Source organism: Giraffa tippelskirchi, chromosome 7 (assembly GCF_054371585.1).
Source record: "Giraffa tippelskirchi isolate mGirTip1 chromosome 7, T2T-mGirTip1v1.2.pri, whole genome shotgun sequence".
In the NCBI taxonomy this organism is placed as follows: Eukaryota; Metazoa; Chordata; class Mammalia; order Artiodactyla; family Giraffidae; genus Giraffa; species Giraffa tippelskirchi.
Window position 1 is genome coordinate 96,824,955 of NC_137281.1, and position 20,218 is coordinate 96,845,172.

General features: G+C 36.7%; 1 protein-coding gene across 1 annotated transcript in view; it reads left to right on the forward strand.

Moving 5' to 3' along the window:
• SPRED1 (sprouty related EVH1 domain containing 1) overlaps positions 1–20,218 on the forward strand; it is a 116,626-nt gene that overhangs the window by 42,563 nt on the left and 53,845 nt on the right. Inside the window, exon 2 of the mRNA XM_081507145.1 lies at positions 15,658–15,832. Within this exon, the coding sequence (XP_081363271.1) occupies positions 15,658–15,832 (175 nt within the window). The remainder of the gene's footprint in view (positions 1–15,657; positions 15,833–20,218) is intronic.

Consider the following 20,218-nt stretch of genomic DNA (forward strand, 5'->3'; position numbering starts at 1 on the left):
ATTTACCATATTTTATTCTAATGCTTTTATCTCATTATGAACTCTGGTATTAAAGTTGGTTCCCTGCCTTCTGCATTCTGATCTCTGACAGTGAATACTTTTATTTATAGTTCAGCTCTTCTGATATAGATTTAGACAACTTCCAAAAATGAAATTATAGCATCAGTGCTGGTAATCATGGAGTCAGAGGAATGGATAGTAGTCATGCCAGAAGGCAGGGACATACTAAGTGTTGGAGTTTTAAACTACTTTGGCAGGTTGATGATAACTGTTTAGGAGAACCTAGAATGGTTGATTTTAAAAGAATATTTTGGGAATACCTCTATGTATATCCTTCAGATTTTAGTTTTATTTTTCATTCTTGTGGAAGGCTTCCCAGATTCCCATGACTTGGTTAGATGTAAATGCTTCAATTATGTAAGCAGTATGTGGAAGATTTAGATAACTGATACTTAGGTGTTTTTACTAAAAGAAAAAAGTTCTGATGGGGGGTGTCTCCTGGGTTTGTTATATAATACTACAGAACGAGACAAATTTAGACCATTTCAGAACACAGATATTGGAGCATCATAAAGTTAGTTTAATATATCAAGTCATTATAGAAGTAGCATTTGTTGAGCACCTAACTATGGACTTCACTGGTGGCTCAGACGGTAAAGCATCTGCCTACAGTGTGGGAGACCTGGGTTTGATCCCTGGGTCAGGAAGATACCCTGGAGAAGGAAATGGCAACCTACCCCAGTTCTCTTGCCTGGAAAATCCCACGGACAGAGGAGCCTGGTAGGCTACAGCCCAGGGGGTCTCAAAGAGTCGGACACGACAGCGACTTCACTTCACTTCACTTCAACTATGTGCCAGGTATAGTGCTAACTAAGCACTTTGCACACATTTCCTCATTTAGTTCTCAAACCCTGCCATAGATGCAGTTACTATCCCCAGTTTACAGACCAGGAAAATGGAGGTACAGAAAGTTAAGTGATTTGTTCAAGATTATAACTTTTAAATGACACAACTGTCTTTGGAATTTAGGAAATCTGACTTGCTATTAAAACACAGTGTTATTAACTGCCATGTGGTTGCTTTAGATTGATGATTACTATGTGGAAAATGACAACTTATAGTTTTTAAAGTTGCCAATACAGAAGGAGTGTTTCAAGACCTTTGTCTTTTTAATGTGATTCCTTAATTTCCATATTTGTAAAATGAAGAAATAACCCATCTCATTAGGGTTGATGCAGTAAAAGATCTGCTAAAAACACAAATCAGAGTATTCTACTCCTTTGCTTTTTTCACCCTGTGGTCTCTTCATTGTGATAGAGTACTAACTTTGTGCATGATGTGCAGGGCTTGATACAGTAAAGTCTGGTAAGTTAACATTTATTTTATTTCTTCCCTTTCTTTTGCTTCTGCCTGCCATCCTCTTTTGAATTTAATGTTGGTCTTTAAATGTGACATTACTTGTGTCATGCTCTCCATGCCCTCCATGGTATGTACTTTGCCTTTTTCTACCTGATAATACTGCTATTCAAAATCCACATTGGGTATGAAAAGTGGTCATTTCTTACCATGTACTCCCATCTTTACTAACATATCTTTGTCTGCTAACTTAGTTTCTATAATGAAAGAAGCATAACTTTAAATTGTGTTTATGTGTGAAACATATAAATAAATGCTTGCTGGATAAGGGAATAGATGAATGAGTACTAATGTGGTTATCTTCTGAATATCATCTGCTTTATATTTAGTTAAGAAAGCAAGTTACTAACTACACTATGAAGTGCTGTATGATATAATACTTCTATTATTAAATGCTTCCTTTTTCTCTTGTACCCAGTCTGTGTAATAACATTTACTATTTGGATGATAATGTTTACTTAAAATATACAGTGGAGAACATAGGATATTGATATTTGTCACTGCAAATATCCCTCTAAACTCTTACTGTGCTGAACAAATCTTAAGGAATCCTAAGTATCTTCTCTTTTTTCTTATTGTTCTTTGTGGAGTTTCTTGGCCATTTTGTTTTGGTACAGTTGTAGTTAGAGATGGAAAAGAGTTATCTTTGCCTCCTGTGTATGGATTGCTTTATCCTCAAGAAGATTTTTCCCTCACTTCTTAATTTTTTCCTGTTGGTTCTGTAACAAATCAACACAAACTTAGTGGCTTAAAATAACACAAATTTACTATATTGTAGTCTGAAGGTCAGAAATCCAACTGGATCTCATTGGGCTAAAATCAAGTTATTGACAGGGCTGCATTCTTTTTGGAAAATCTAGGGAAGAATTAAGCTTCAGAAAAATCTAGGGCAGAATTCATTTCCTTTCCATTTCCAGCTTTTCAATGCCTTTATTCTTATCTCATGACCCCTCTTCATCTTCAAAGCCAAGCAGTGTAGCATTTTCAAATCTGCGATTCTGATCTTTTCTTCTGCCTCTCTTTTCTACTTTAATTGCTTTTATGTTTGTTTCATTTTCATTTTCTGAATATTGCTTAACATTTTTTCTTCCCTTGGAAGTATAATTTTGTGGTTTACTTAAGAGAATGAGATATTTCCAGCATAACCAGCATTCAGATAACACATTTTAAAGGAAATATCATCTTGATAAATCTGTAAATTACGGGATCTTAAAAACCTATTGCAAAGCAGCTTTGTCCTAGAGATTATGTATTCTTAACCTCAGGTTTGTGAATCTCTTGGAACTATGAATCCCCAAAATTGTGTTCAAACGTGAGTTTTTAGCCATTTATGTATTTTCTTCATGGGAGTTATTATGTAGCTTTAATCACAATTTCAGTAGCATCACTAATTACTCTGGTCTCCTAATTTAAGAACCATTACTATACAGAACAAAAAGACGTGTAGAGTTTTGGCTTTTTCTCAACCTGGTTACTAAATTTATATACATTTCTGATTGCCTGTTGGTCATTTATAATGTTATAGCTGACTGTACTGAAGCTTAAAACATTTCTGCAGTACCTTTCTTTCTTTTTCTCTTTTCCTCTTTCCTTTCTTCCTCTCTCCTGTCCCATCCAACCACCTCTGGACTTCGTGTTGAGAGCAGTTTGATTCTAAGGTTTTAAGTCTTTATTTGTATTTGTTTCTTTTATTTTCTGCCAGAGATTGCTAAGTATGCCTTTATATATTTAGTAATAATGTCCTCAGTTTTTAGATGGGTCCATTCAGTTCAGTTCAGTCACTCAGTCGTGTCCAGCTCTTTGCGACCCTATGGACTGCATCACACCAGGCTTCCCTGTCTTTCACCAACTCCCGGAACTTGCTCAAACTCATGTCCATTGGTGATGCCATCCAACCATCGCATCCTCGCTCGGCCCCTTCTCCTGCCTTCAGTCTTTCCCAGCATCAGGGTCTTTTCCAGTGACTCAGTTCTCCACATCAGGTGGCCAAAGTATTGGAGATTTAGCATCAGCATCAGTCCTTCTAATGAACATTCAGGACTGATTTCCTTTAGGATGGACTGGTTTGATCTCCTTGCAGTCCAAGGGACTCTTCAAGAGTCTTCTCCAACACTGCAGTTCAAAAGCATCAATTCTTCGGCACTCAGCTTTCTTTATAGTCCAAATCTCACATCCATACATGACTACTGGAAAAACCATAACTTTGACTAGAAAGACCTTTGTCGGCAAGGTAATGTCTCTAACTTTTAATATGCTGTCTAGGTTGGTCATAGCTTTTCTTCCAAGGAGCAAGCATCTTTTAATTTCATGGCTGCAGTCACCATCTGCAGTGATTTTTGAAGCCCCTCAAAAGTAAAGTCTGTCACTTTCCATTGTTTCCCCATGTATTTACCATGAAGTGATGGGACTAGATGCCATGATCTTTGTGGGGTTTTGAATGCTGAGTTTTAAGCCGGCTTTTTCACTCTCCTTTTTCACCTTCATCAAAAGGCTCTTTAGTTCCTCTTCACTTTCTGCCATAAGGGTAGTATCATCTGAGTATCTGAGGTTATTGATATTTCTCCCAGCAATCTGGATTCCAGCTTCTGCTTCATCCAGCCAGGCATTTTGCATGATGTACTCTGCATATAAGTTAAATAAAGTGAAAGTGAAGTCGCTCAGTCGTGTCCGACTCTTAGCGACCCCATGGACCACAGCCTACCAGGCTCCTCCATCCATGGGATTTTCCAGGCAAGAGTACTGGAGTGGGGTGCCATTGCCTTCTCCAAAGCAGGGTGGCAATATACAGTCTTGACATACTCCTTTCCCAATTTGGAACCAGTCTGTTGTTTCATGTCTGGTTCTAATTATTGCTTCTTGACCTGCATACAGATTTCTCAGGAGGCAGGTATGGTGGTCTGATGTTCCATTCTCTTGAAGAATTTTCCAGTTTGCTGTGATCTACATTTCTGCTTTATTGACTATGCCAAAGCCTTTGACTGTGTGGATCACAATAAACTGTGGAAAATTCTGAAAGAGATGGGAATACCAGACCATCTGACCTGTCTCTTGAGAAACCTGTATGCAGGTCAGGAAGCAACAGTTAGAACTGGACATGGAACAACAGACTGGTTCCAAATAGGAAAAGGAGTACGTCAAGGCTGTATATTGTCACCCTGCTTATTTAACTTATATGCAGAGTACATCATGAGAAACGCTGGGCTGGAAGAAACATAAGCTGGAATCAAGATTGCCGGGAGAAATATCAATAACCTCAGATATGCAGATGACACCACCCTTATGGCAGAGAGTGAAGAAGAACTAAAGAGCCTCTTGATGAAGGTGAACAAGGAGAGTGAAAAAGTTGGCTTAAAGCTCAACATTCAGAAAGATCATGGCATCTGGTCCCATCACTCCATGGGAAATAGATGGGGAAACAGTGGAAACAGTGTCAGACTTTATTTTTGGGGGCTCCAGAATCACTGCTGTTGGTGACTGCAGCCATGAAATTAAAAGACGCTTACTCCTTGGAAGGTTATGGCCAACCTAGATAGCATATTTAAAAGCAGAGACATTACTTTGCCAACAAAAGTCCGTCTAGTCAAGGCTGTGGTTTTTCCAGTGGTCATGTATGGATGTGAGAGTTGGACGGTGAAGAAAGCTGAGTGCCGCAGAATTGATGCTTTTGAACTGTGGTGTTGGAGAAGACTCTTGAGAGTCCCTTGGACTGCAAGGAGATCCAATCAATGCATCCTAAAAGAGATCAATCCTGGGTGTTCATTGGAAGGACTGATGCTGAAGCTGAAACTCCAGTACTTTGGCCACCTCATGCGAAGAGTTGACTCATTGGAAAAGACCCTAATGCTGGGTAGGATTGGGGGTGGGAGGAGAAGGGGATGACAGAGGATGAGATGGTTGGATGGCATCACCGACTCGATGAACATGGGTTTGGGTAGACTCCGGGAGTTGTTGATGGACAGAGAGGCCTGGCGTGCTTCAATTCATGTGGTCACAGAGAGTCGGACACGACTGAGCGACTGAACTGAACTGAACTGAACAGTCAAGAGCTTTGGCGTAGTCAATGAAGCAGAAGTAGATGTTTTTCTGGTATTCTCTTGCTTTTTCGATGATCCAGCAGATGTTGTCAATTTGATCTCTGGTTCCTCTGCCTTTTCTAAATCCAGCTTGAACATCTGTAATCTCACAGTTCACATACTGTTGAAGCCTAGCTTGGAGAATTTTGACCATTACTTTGCTAGTATGTGAGATGAGTGCAATTGTGCGGTAGTTTGAACATTCTTTGGCTTTCCCTTTCTTTGGTATTGGAATGAAAAGTGACCTTTTCCAGTCCTGTGGCCACTGCTGAGTTTTCCAAATTTGCTGGCATATTGAGAGCAGCACTGTCACAGCATCATCTTTTAGGATGATGGGTCCATAGTGGACTGGAAAACTTTAGATGGGTCCATTGTAGACTGGAATACTTTACACTGTGGGTACATAACGGACTGGAATACTTTAGACAAGTCCACAGTGGACTGGAATACTACCTTTCTTAGCTTCCCTTACAGGTGGGTGTGCATTGTGACAGCGCGATATAAACTGATATGTCCATATAAATATTTATATTTATTAAGATACTTTATTATATAAAGTTCATTATATAAACTTCTTAGGTATTTTCTCTACCCATAGTCTCTCTTTGCTATATTTTTTTCCTGCATTTTCAAGCTGTGTAAATCTTTATTGAACACCCTCCTTCCCTCCTTTGGTAGGAAGCTTCTTAGGTTCAGGGTGTAAATGATGTGTATTGGCAACATTGTTGTAACAACTGGTCAGTTTTTTTGGTGAAGGTATAATTGAAAACTGTTTCAAGTAATGTTAAATATATCAGTGAAGTTTTTAAAAAATGTGCACTTAGAAGTTTTAAAGCATGAAAATGTAGGAAGTTGGGTTAAGGTTATGGAAATTTGGGATGGAGAAATTTTCTGGAACAAATCCACACTAAACCAGGATAGCCCCTATATACAAAAGGAAACTAATGAAAATAGATTACAATTCACCAACCCTGTACAGCAGCTATGAAGACCTGGTAGCTGTTCCCAGTGGAAACAAGGTCATATATAGCTGAGAAACAAAAACCAATTTGGATTTAACTTCTTGATAGTGGAAAAGAATGTGTGCTCTAATTTAGTAAATAACAGGAATACTTGCTCTGCCAGACGTGGGTGATTTTAGGGACTTTCTTACTTTCACAGAAAATAGAATATTCTGTTTGCTAAAATGACTTTAAAAAGAAAACAAAGTTTTATCTCTTAATTGGATGTAAAAAGCCTTAAAATAGGTATGTGTGAGATCTTGCAAAAAGTTGCCAGCACAAATCATAAAGGAAAGAAATACGTTTGACCATGGTAAGATAAAAGTTTCATTCTTCAAAGGACATTAAAAAATAAAAGAAGCCATAGTCTGGAAGAAGATATATGTAATTCACATAACTGGCAAATGATCAGTATATATAATAAGAAGAATTTATGTAAATCAACAGAAAAGGACAACTGAGTTGACAATTGGGATAATATAGAAGGAATGAAGAGAGCGAGAAGGGGTAGTTGAGTGAATATATCATATAATCAGCTTGGTAATAGGAAAGCTAGAGGATTCTCCGAGGGAGAAAAGAAACTGAAAAAGGTCATCTTGTGTATTTTGTTTAGTCACCAAGTTGTGTCTGACTCTTTTGCCACCCCTTGGACAGTTGCCCGCCAGGGTCCTCTGTCCATGGGATTTTCCAAGCAAGAATACTGGAGTGGGTTGCCATTTCATTCTCCAGGGGATCTTCCTGAACCATGGATAGAACCTGTGTCTCCTGCATTGGCAGGTGGGTTCTTGGCAGGTGGGTTCCCAGGTGGGAGGCACCAGGGAAGCTGTATTAGACTTAAAAATTTTTCTATAACTGTACTCTTAATTTGATTTAAAAAATTGCCAATTTGCATTTGAAAGTTCAGTTGTAATATGTACTTATTCACAAAATGTAATAAAGTGTAACTTAAGAATTATTCTGGATCATATATATGATACTGCTATTTATGGTAGCAGTACCATATATATGGTACCATATATATGGTACTGCTATTTCAAAAGAAACTACGTGGATCAATACAACTGAAGCAAAGTTTATCTTTGTGTTTGATCATCTTTTGCTCTATTGAAATAATAAATTCTAGATAATGAAGCTGGTGACTGTTAAGAATTATAGATAATTATCTAATTAGAGATAGTTTAGAATACTTGCTTTGTAGTTACAACCACATCAACAGATCTTCTTGTCATTTCTTCCAAAATAGACCCCCCCCACATCAGTCCATTCCTCTTGTGTCTGTTATCATCATCTTAGTTCAGTTCAACATTACCTCTCACCTAGACTTCTGCATTAATTGTCCAACTCCCCTACTGTGAGTGAGGGATATTGATGTAGCTATTCAAATAAGATCAGAAATTAATGGTTGAGATACAGTTTAGATTTTGCATAAAATAGCAATTTATTACAAGAGCATGTTCATTTCATTAGAATGAAAACTTGGCTTGAAAAGTGGTTATTATGTAGTCTAGTACCAAAGGGACAAACAGAGCTTTAGTTTTTAGCCATTTTGGAAAATAATATTAAATAGTTGTTGTCATATTTGACTTTTTATTTATTTGTTTTTGAAACAGCAAGCTTTTTAAAAATTGACATATTTTGTTTGCTTTGTTTTTGTTTTGGGGTTTTTGTTTGTTTATTTTTGTATTTTTTGCTAAGCCATGTGGCATGTGGGATCTTAGTTCTCCAACCAGGGATCAAACCCATGCCCCTTTTGGTGCAAGCATGGCGTCTTAATTACTGGACCACTAGGGAAGTTCCTAATTGACATGTAGTTGAGTTATAATACTGTGTTAGTTTCAGATATACAGTGTAGTGATTCAGTGTGTTTTTGTAGATTATATTTCATATAGATTATTACACGATAATGTGTATAAGTCCTTGCACTATTCAGTGTATCCTTGTTGCTTATCTGTCTTATATACAGTAGTTTGTATCTGTTAATCCTATACCCTAATTTGTCCTTCACTCTCCCCTTTGATAACCACAAGTTTGTTTTCTGTATCTGTGAGTCTGTTTCTGTTTTGCTGCAGATGGCATTATTTTACTATTTTATGGCTGAGTTATATTCTTTTTTATATATAATGTGTGTGTGTGTGCATGCACACTCAGTTGCTCAGTCGTGTCCTATCCCATGGACCCCATGGACTGCCATCAGGCTTCTCTGTCCATGGAATTTTCTAGACAAGAATACTGGAGTGAGTTGCATTTCCTGCTCCGGAGGGTCTTTCTGACCTTGGGATGTAATCCATCACTCTTGTGTCTCCTGCATTGGCAGGCTGATTCTTTACCACTGTGCCACCTGGGAAGTGTTTGTATATAATATATGTTGTATATATATATATATATATATATATATATTATATACACACACACACTATCTCCTCTTAATCTAGTCATATTGTTGATGGGCACACTTGGGTTGCTTCTGTGTCTTGGCTGTTGTAAATACTGCTGCTGTGATCATTGGGGTACATGTGTTTTTTCAAATTAGTGTTTTCATTTTTTCCAGGTATATACCCAGGAATGGATTATATGGTAGTTCTATGTTTAGTTTTTTGAGGAATCTCCATACTAGTTTCTATAGTGGCTGCACCAGTTTACATCACTACTAGCAGTATACAAGGGTTCCTTTTCTCCACATCCTCTTCAACATTTTAGATAAATCAGTGAGAACAAATGCCTTTCAACTATTTTAAAGAAGCTTCAGAATGAAATTCTGAGATTTTGACAATAAGAGTATATTGTCAAGTAGCTGTTGTCTCAGAGACTAACAGATCGCAAATATGATACCAGAGAGAGTAAAAATCCAACAAATGCTAGAATTTAAATCCATGATGGCAAATACTATTTTTCTTTATTTTCCACATTTACTAGAGTGGGCATCTATTGTTTATGTGACCAGAAAAAAGAAAAACATTTATTGTTATTTTAAATAGATTATGATTTCGTTCCTTGCTCTTAAGTCATTTTTATCTAAGGAGTGGACTACAAACAGATTTTTATACGCTACAAGGCAGAGTATGATAAAGTTTGTAAGAGGTGCCACTAATGTCTTTGGGAATGGTTGCATATTTGAAACAAGAGAGTTAGTGATTTTATGTGGGAAAAGAGGATGACATTTGAAAGCAAGGAGGTTATGTGATTAAAAGCACAGGTGAAAAGATTTAACTGTGGCACTCCGGAAGGTCTGTCAGCAACCCCCTGCCCCAACATTTACTAAACAGCTTGAAAATTTTTGTATTAAGTATTATAGTCTTAGGTCTTAAACTTGAAAGCTGAGTTGTTAAATTATAAGCTGATGAAGGTTGTTTGTTTAGGAAATAAAAATTTATTTACATAAGCTTCTGGAGTACTTTAAAGTTTGCATGATCAACTTGGATAGATAAGGGAAACAGTTATTTATTTGGTCTGGTTGAAAACATGAGATTCAAAGAAAAGTTTATGTAAGTTAGAAGCCAGCTTTAAAACCTCTTTGTTGTATTAAGGTGAACTATGAATCAGGCAACCTTATTCTTCCAATAATGAAATCTTTATTTTATCCAACTTTCCTAGAAATGACAACACATCTCTTTTAGGTGGCACTTTGATAAAACAAAACAAATTGGGAATAGTGAGGGGAATTATGTCAGGGATTCTATTGTTTAAAACATATTCTTACACTTATAAGTAACATTCTAAAATTTTTACACTATTTTGAGTAAAACCAAGATATACTTAAAATGTGAGTTTTTAATTTATTTAAGTTACTTCTATCAATATTAGTTATAAGATTTAAGGTACTAGATCTGATAGAGTGCCTGATGAACTATGGACCGAGGTTCATGACATTGTATAGGAGACAGGGATCAAGACCATCCCCAAGAAAAAGAAATGCAAAAAAGTAAAATGGCTGCCTGAGGAGGCCTTACAAATAGCTGTGAAAAGAAGAGAAGCAAAAAGCAAAGGAGAAAAGGAGAGTTATACCCATTTGAATGCAGAGTTCCAGAGAATAGCAAGAAGAGAGATAAGAAAGCTTTCCTCAGCAGTCAATGAAAAGAAATACAGGAAAACAATAGAATGGGAAAGACTAGAATCTCTTCAAGAAAATTAGCGATACCAAGGGAAAATTTCATGCAAAGATGGGCTCAATAAAGGACAGAAATGGTATGGACCTAACAGAAGCAGAAGATATTAAGAAGAGGTGGCAAGAATACAGAGAAGAACTATACAAAAAAGATCTTCATGACCCAGATATCCACGATGATGTGATCACTCACCTAGAGCCAGACATCCTGGAATGTGAAGTCAATTGGGCCTTAGGAGGCACCACTACGAACAAAGCTAGGGGAGGTGATAGGATTCCACTTAAGCTATTTCAGATCCTAGAAGATGATGCTGTGAAAGTGCTGCACTCTATATGTCAGCAAATTTGGAAAACTCAGCAGTGGCCACAGGACTGGAAAAGGTCAATTTTCATTCCAATACCAAAGAAAGGGAAAGCCAAAGAATGTTCACAAACTACTGCACAATTGCACTCATCTCACATGCTAGCAAAGTAATGGTCAAAATTCTCCGAGCTAGGCTTCAACAGTATGTGAACTGTGAGATTACAGATGTTCAAGCTGGATTTAGAAAAGGCAGAGGAACCAGAGATCAAATTGCCAACATCTGCTGGATCATCGAAAAAGCAAGAGAATACCAGAAAAACACTACTTCTGCTTCACTGACTACGCCAAAGCTCTTGACTGTGTAGATCACAGCAAACTGGAAAATTCTTCAAGAGAAGGGAACATCAGACCACCTTACCTGCCTCCTGAGAAATCTGTATGCAGGTCAAGAAGCAGTAATTAGAAACAGACATGAAACAACAGACTGGTTCCAAATAGGAAAAGGAGTCCGTCAAGGCTGTATACTGTCACCCTGCTTATTTAACTTATATGCAGAGTACATCATGAGAAACGCTGGGCTGGATGAAGCACAAGCTGGAATCAAGATTGCCAGGAGAAATATCAATAACCTCAGATATGCTAATGACACCACCCTTATGGCAGAAAATGAAGAAGAACTAAAGAGCCTCTTGATGAAAGTGAACGAGGAGAGTGAAAAACTTGGCTTAAAGCTCAACATTCAGAAAACTAAGATCATGGCATCCGGTCCCATCACTTCATGGCAAATAGATGGGGAAACAGTGGATACCGTGGCTGACTTGTTTTTTTCTGGGTTCCAAAATCACTGCAGATGGTGATTGCAGCCATGAAATTAAAAGACGCTTGCTCCTTGGAAGGAAGGTTATGACCAACCTAGACAGCATATTAAAAAACCGAGACATCACTTTGTCAACAAAGGTCCGTCTAGTCCAGGCTATGGTTTTTCCAGTAGTCATATATGGGTCTGAGAGTTGGAATATAAAGAAAGCTGAGTGCCAAAGAATTGATGCTTTTGAACTGTGGTGTTGGAGAAGACTCTTGAGAGTCCCTTGGACTGCAAGGAGATCCAGCCAGTCCATCCTAAAGGAGATCAATCCTGGGTGTTCATTGGAAGGACTGATGTTGAAGCTGAAAGTCCAATACTTTGGCCACCTGAGGCGAAGAGCTGACTCATTTGAAAAGACACTGATGCTGGGAAAGATTGAGGGCAGGAGGAAAATGGGATGACAGAGGATGAGATGGTTGGATGGCATCACCGATTCAACGGACATGAGTTTGGGTAAACTCCAGGAGTTGGTGATGGACAGGGAGGCCTGGCGCATTCCGTTTCATGGGGTTGCAACTAGTTGGACACGACTGAGTGATAATATTTGGAAAAACTGAGAAATGAAAGGAAAATACCTAATTCTACCATCCTAAAATAGCTGGTAGTGTTTTTATGTATTTTCTAATAATCTTACAGTTTTATATTTTTAAAATATAAAATATGCTAAGAAACATTTTACAGATTGTAAATGAGAATTAGTAATAATCACAGATGATAAAATAAGAGTCTATGCTCTGAAGAGGATAACTAGTTCTGCACTCTGAAGTTAAAATATACTCTGATCTTCTAAACTTGGATTATTTTACTCCTTAGGTTTCACTAGTCTTGCAGAATCTAGTATAAAATTCTCAGTTTCCAGTTTACTACATATTCTGGTGAGAAGAAAGAGTCAGGATCCTGTAGTGAAATAAACAACTTAAATGATTATTGGGAACTTAAATTTTGGTTTTGATCTAAGTTCTACCTTGTGACTTTGTAACTTCACTGAACCTCAAATGTGCTGAGCTTTAAATGCATGAGTTCAATTCACAAATATTTCATTTGAACCAAATACATCTAAGTTTATGTGCTATACTTCTGGGATATCCTTAGATTAAATTCTTGGTTAACCAAATAACCTTCATTTACTATTACTTCTATCCCCCCAAGCTTCTTGGGGTGGTACTTAGCTCAGCCCATGAGGAGGATTACAATTTGATACCTAATTCAGTCCAGTCTTTATGTACCCATACCTCCTCTGGCCAGTTCTCTGAATGGAAGATTGTTAACAATTGAGCCCAGATAGGAATCAGAGCCTGTAAATAACTGAATCATAAAAAGCTTAGAATAGTCATCTGCAAATTTAAAGCCTTTCAGAACTTCTTTGCGAAGAATTATTTTGACCCTAGTAATTAATAGAGAATTATGTTTGAATTTGCAAATTTTTTTTCCCCAGCTCCTACCTGGCTTTGAATTACCAGTATGACAAATACTTCAATTTTAAAATCTTTGTTGTAGTACTAATAATTAACTTAAAACAATACACAGAGTTGCACACGACTGAGCGACTAAGCACAATAATGCTGCTGCTGCTGCTGCTAAGTCGCTTCAGTCGTGTCCAACTCTGTGTGACCCCATAGACGGCAGCCCACCAGGCTCCGCCGTCCCTGGGATTCTCCAGGCAAGAATACTGGAGTGGGTTGCCATTTCCTTCTCCAGTGCATGAAAGGGTAAAGTGAAAGTGAAGTCGCTCAGTCGTGTCCAACTCTTAGCGACGCCATGGACTGTAGCCTACGAGGCTCCTCCGTCCATGGGATTTTCCAGGCAAGAGTACTGGAGTGGGGTGCCATTGCCTTCTCCAAGCACAATAATACATAGTGTTTATTAGGTGTTAGGCTTTGTTTTAGTTTACTAAAGGTGGGTATTGTAACTCTCAAGGACATATAGGTAAGATGCTGAGCTAGGATCCAACTTTATAATCAAGTTTGACTTTAGACTTCTTACTAGACCCCCAACACTGTGCAACTTTGAAAGAATACAACTCAATGACAGAAAACTACTCGTGTTATGAAATATGAAGAACTTCTAAAAATCAGTAATAAAAGGCAACATAATACAAAATAAAAGGCTTAAAAAGAAGGCATACAAATGGCCAGCCAGCATATGAAAAAAATGCCCGACGTCATGCATTCATCATGGAAAATAGATATTAAAATCACAGTGGGTTACCACTTTATACTTACTACAGTGAGTACAGTTTAAAAAGTTGAAAACACCAAATGTTGGCACAGATGTGGAGCAACTGAAACTATCATACATTGTTTATAGGAATGTAATGGTCTAGTCACCTTGGAAAACAGTTTCTTATATAGTTAAATATATTCCCCTATGACTCATCAATTCCATTACTAGGTAATTATTCAAGAGAAATGAAAACATGTCTACAAAAAAACATTATAAGAATGTTTATAAAAGCCTTATTCATAATATCCAACACCTTGGAACATTTCAAATGCCTGTCAATGTAAGAAAGAATACATGAATTTTGATGTGTATTTATTTATTCAGTGAGAGGACTGAGTACTTAGTGCTAACAGAGAATGAAGCCCTAATATGACAACACGATAAGTGAAAGAAGTCAGATAGAAAGGGAGGGTACAAGTGGTGTTTCTGTTTGATTCCATGTATAAGAAGGCCCAGAGCAGGCAAAACTAATGTATATATTGGAAACCATGTATAGCAGTCGTTACCTCGGTTACCTATTTGATGGGCAGGAGGCCTCAGGGAATTTTCTGGAGTCATGACAATGTTCTATATCTTGATGTTGGTTGTGCAGATGTGTATGCTTGTCAGAATTTGTGGGATTTTATATTTAATATCAAGATATGTTCTTATATGTAGAGTATACACCACAGTCAAATAAATATCAATATATAAAGTAGAAGAAAAGCAAGGAGTGGGTCTCAGACAGGCACTCTGACAACAGAAATGACAACTGGCAAAGAACATTCAGAGATATTAAGTAGCACAGAATTATTACGTTGAACCTCAGTTGATAGTTTTAATAACCAATACATGTTTAATTTTCAATGTAATTTTCTAAGAAACTCAATGTAATTTTCTAAGAAATTGGCAAGATGTTTGACTTTATAAAGAATATAATGATTATTATATTAGAAGTTTTAGAACTAAATGCTTAGATGTCAGTTATCTAGAACATTACTATATGAAACATTTCTTAGATTTTGTGTAAAAAATAGTTGTGGAATATTGGGAAATAATTCTGAATGGAACTGTAATGTGGTGTACCTCAAGAATAGTTTGTCAAAAAGAGAGCACGAAAAGACCAATTTGCCTGATAGGTTACTAAAACAAAACATTTCTTTATATATGTTTGTGTGATTTAAATTTCTAGTTGTTAGAAAAAAATTGAAAATATATCTTAGTTAAGCATGTTTGTTTCAGCATTTTATTTATAATATATTTCAGAAATGTTAGCGGCATAGAGGTGTCACAATTAAATGTGCTAGAATACAACAGTATTTTGTCTGGTTATATGCTAGGAGATGGGCATACAAAGACAACTTTGATGGTAGCCTCTGTAGTTTGTCTTTAGGATCCTTCATTACTTGTTCCATGGCAATCAAATGTGCTTGAACTACTCAAGTGGTGGAATAAGAGATCTGTAGTCTTTTATTGTGAGATTGGTCTTCAAAATGAAAGTTAACCTCTAAGTTAGTTACTCTGGTTTTTGACCTTTTTCAGTTAGGTTACTTTCTCTGGACTGTCATGGAAGTAGTAAACACTTAGGTACCACACATTAAGTGATGTGGTCTTTGGTTTCTCAAACAAGACTGACATATTGGCTGGTTTTTGTTTATGGAAAAGCTAATTTCTAATCTTTGCATCTATTTTAGTAATAGTTATGCACGAGTGCGAGCTGTGGTGATGACCCGGGATGACTCAAGTGGTGGATGGTTACCACTTGGAGGGAGTGGACTAAGCTGCGTCACTGTCTTCAAAGTCCCTCACCAGGAAGAGAATGGCTGTGCTGACTTTTTTATCCGTGGAGAGCGACTCAGGGACAAAATGGTAATGAATAATGCATCTTTTGCTATAATTTTAAGCTGTACAGCATGAATTCTCTATGTAAAATTATGATTAGTATACTGTTATTTATGGAAATTGTTTTTGTCCGGGATTGATGATTGTTTCTGTAATTCTTTTGAAGTTAAGGATAGCACAATATGCCTGTTTTCTTTGCACCTGGGACTGGTATTAATGTACGCATGTTAAAGGTGAGCTGCTTATCTGATTAGGTTTAATGCAAGAACATTCATGAATAGTCCCCCTAGTTTTTAAACCAGGTGCACCTTCCTCACCTTCTCTCCACTGTTACTTAAATTAGAGATTGGCACTATAGTCCACGGGCCAAATCCAGGCCTGTCATGTATTTTTGTACAGCCCATGAGTTAAGAATGGATTTTGCATGTTTAAATGACTGAAAAAAATCAGTAATGATTTTATGAACATGAAATTCAAATTTCAGTGGCCATAAAAAACTTTATTGGAACATAGCCAAGCTCATTTGTTTACGTTTTGTCTGTGCTGCTTTCACACCGCAGTGACAGAGTTGAGCAGCTGTAGATATCTGGCCCCTACTCTAGACTCTTGTGTTCTCAGATTCTTGCTCCCTTCATCCCCTATCAACCTAGGCTCTTCCTGTGACTAGTAGGTGGCCATCCTAGGTTATAACTCTACTATCTTCCACACAGATAAGTGTTTCCTTACATTCATATGTTTTAAAATTCGAATCCAACCTTTGGTAATGTTAAGCATCTACTCTCTTAATTAGTGTAGAAAACTGTTTCTCCTTTATTTCATTTATGAGCTGAAAAATAATCATATCTGAGAAGCTGTTAAATGTTAATGTTGTTCCTGCATCAAGCAGAACTTAGAAAATGAGAATAAAATGCTCAAAATTTCCAAGGCTCTTGAAAATAGCTAGAATTCCCTTTAGCTATTAGTATATATTTGTAGACTGCTTTGTGAGCTCATTCAGCATCTATAATATTATTTCTATTGAAAATGTGTTTTAAGTTTTGAATAATTTTCATATATAAATATTTGTAATAAACCTGCTTTTAATTTTGATTCTTGGTTTCTGCATATATTTTACTCCTGAGTTATTTCAGTAATTTAAAAGGTTAGCTAACTTGTCTGTGCTCCAGTTTCTGTCTCAGTTAAATCTGATTTAATGACTTCCCTAAATCATGTTGAAAGACTTTTTAACTCTTAGGATTCCCTTCTGACAGTGTATCTCAGTTAATCACAGTGTGGTTTTAGGCTTATAAGAAACCCCAGTTGAAGTCATAAATATATATAATAAAGTTAACATGTCATCTCTAAAAGTTTAAATATTTAAATGTGGTTCTGACCTTGGATAACACAGTGCCCGGCATATACTGATGCTTATTTAAAATATAGCCTGTAGACTTCTAAGAAAGAGCCCATGGTGACCTGTACTTACATGTAATGCTTTTTGTCCGAGCTATTGATAACTGGGAAGTGTTGTTGGAGAAGAAGTTGTAGATTTTAGAAACTGAGTACCACAGTCACAGTCTAAGTAGTTAAACAGCCCACCTGCCAATGCAGGAGACATAAGAGATGTGGGTTCGATCCCTGGGTCAGAAAGATCCTCTGGACGAGGGCATGGCAACCCGCTCCAGTATTCTTGTCTGGAGAACCCCATGGAGAAAGGAGCCTGATGGGCTACAGTTCATAGGGTAGAGAAGAGTCAGACACGACTAAAGTGACTTAGCACACAGCACACAAAGGCATTTCTTAATAGTAAAGATGGAAAAAGAGAAGAAAGATATCAAAGGTGGAGAAAGAATTGGAAAAAAACATCTTGCTGAGAAAGCATAAGAACATGGAATGATGACCTAGATATAAAATAGAGAAGGAAAAAAATCAAAATGAAACAGAACCCAGTCAGCCCTACATATCCATAGGTTTCACATCTGTGGATTCAGACAACCACAGATGGAAAATATTTGGAAAAAAAATTTCATAAGATTCCAAAAAGCGAAACCTGAATTTGCCTTGTGCTGCCAACTATTTACATAATTTACTTTGTATTTGGTATTATCAATAATTTGGAGAATCATTTAAAATATATGGGAGAGGGGATGCATATGGTTATATGCAAATTCAGTGCCATTATATGAAAGAACTTCAGCATCTGCAGATTTTGGAATCAGCAGGCGCCAAACAGACAAGGCAGATACTGGAACCAGTCCCCTATGAATACCAGGGGACTAGTGTATTGGCCATATTAATGAATGTGGACAGTTTACTTGAAGATAATTAAATAAGGAACCAAATTTGCATCACTAGGAATGAAGGCTAGTCAGAAAATAAGCTCAGATTGATGTTTCAGTTTGTTGCTCAGAGTGTGATTTTTGACATAAAGCTTAGTGAGAATAAGCCTGGGATTTGGACATAATCCAAACTTACTTTCTGTGATGAGGCATAAAAATGTGCCTTTAATGTAATCCTAAGGTGTAAAATAATAAACTAACAAGAAAATAGGTCCTTTTGATGGAAACACTGACCGAGGAATCAGAACTGTTGTTTCAATTAGTTGTTTCTCCTTGAGAAAGCTTACTATTTGTGAAATAGGAATGATAAATATATCTCTGTGTAGGATTGCCTTATTTCTGTAGGGAATAGTTATAATAAAGCATTTGAATTGTATCCTCAAATCGTATGATCAAAGGCAGAGCAATAATACATGGCTATAAATTGAAAATAGTTTTGTGAAGTCTCAAGACAAATGGGACAGTGACATTGAAATAAGCAGAGTAATTAGCCCCCTCTGCTGCATAATACACCTCTAAGATACTTCTGAAGCAATTATAGAATTGAAGTATGTGTTCATTTTCACTGCATTTTGGGGTCATTAATGTCCATTTCTGTAGATATTTTTACTGATTGGTTTTTTTTTTTTTTTATAAATTTATTTATTTTAGTTGGGGGCTAATTACTTTACAATATTGTAATAGTTTTTGCCATACATTGTGATTGGTTTTATTTTAATCCATTTTTCTGGGTTCTAGTAATATAAAAAAGATGCTCACTGTGATGGTTGAATCCATAAGTTTGCAAAGTTCTTCCCAAGTTAATGATAGTTTTCTTTAAAATCCTTCTTGATGATAAACTGCATCTTAATACTGTTCCTATGTAATAATCATCTAAAAGATAATGCTAAAAAAACTCTGTTCTCTGTTTATTTTGTCTGTTGGTGACATCTTAGAATCCTCTACCTTGGATGAATTCTAGAAATAAAGTGAGATACCTACCCCTCATACCTCAGGAAAAAACTTATGCCCTTTAAGAAAAAATAGACAATTATTAATGAGGTGCCTATAGCCACTGGCATAGCTAATAAACACTATATATTTTAAAGAGGGCTTATAATAGTCAAAATACTGGTAACAGTGCTGAAGATGAAAGATGACTTTTCTGAAGAGTGAAAGAAGCATTTGGTAGAAAGTTTTTCCAGTCTTAGGTTCACAGTACTTGTTCTAAAAATGTCCTGTTATGCTTCCCAGAGGGTTATATTTCACTCTTTTTTGTTTGTTTTATAAGAAAAGGAGCACAAAACAAGAGAAGGCTGATGAGGATTTTTTCAGAAAGGTGACATTTTTTATAATTGGCTCGGTACTCATTCATTCATTTATTCAGAGTGAACTGAAATTATTTCCCATGATGCTTGCCTATAACTTGCTTGTTTTTGTGAGTTTATTTCCAAGGTGTCCTTTTGCTGATCTACATTAGAGCTTCCCAAGCTGTATGCCATGAATAGGTTTAAGTGGTAGGAGCTGCCCAGGCTGGTGACCTCTTAACCACGAGGCTCCTCCTCTTTCCTGATTGCCTTGTAATTGTTATTTTTCTGAGTATGCCTGAGGAAAAAGTTGGAAAGCACTGCTTTATGTAATTGGCTTCATAGTTTGTTGATAACTCAGAGAAATTTAAAAAGAACACTACGCTTTGGTGTTGTAGCCCAAGATAATTGAAAGTACTATCTTTCTCCCAGACACTTGGAGATAGATATATAGAATGGTCTCTGTCAAGCATAGATTCTCAGAAATCTTTCTTAATATGTATGAGTTGTATCCTCTGTTTCCTTCTAAATCTTTATAGCCTTGATTTCTCTCTTAAATGCCAACTAAAACTTAACTGTTAATTTGTATAGATAATCTTTACTGTAGAGCTTTAGATTCCCCATGATAGAAACTCGCTTTTGTATTCATTTTTATATAGTTGCTCTTCTCTATTAGTGTGACATTTTTATTTTATAGGCAGACATTTTATCAACTTACAATATATATAGGTTAAATTATTTGACTATTTTTAGTTGAATTGTATGTGATTAGAAAATCTAAAACATTAAATTATAGCACATTTTAAAGT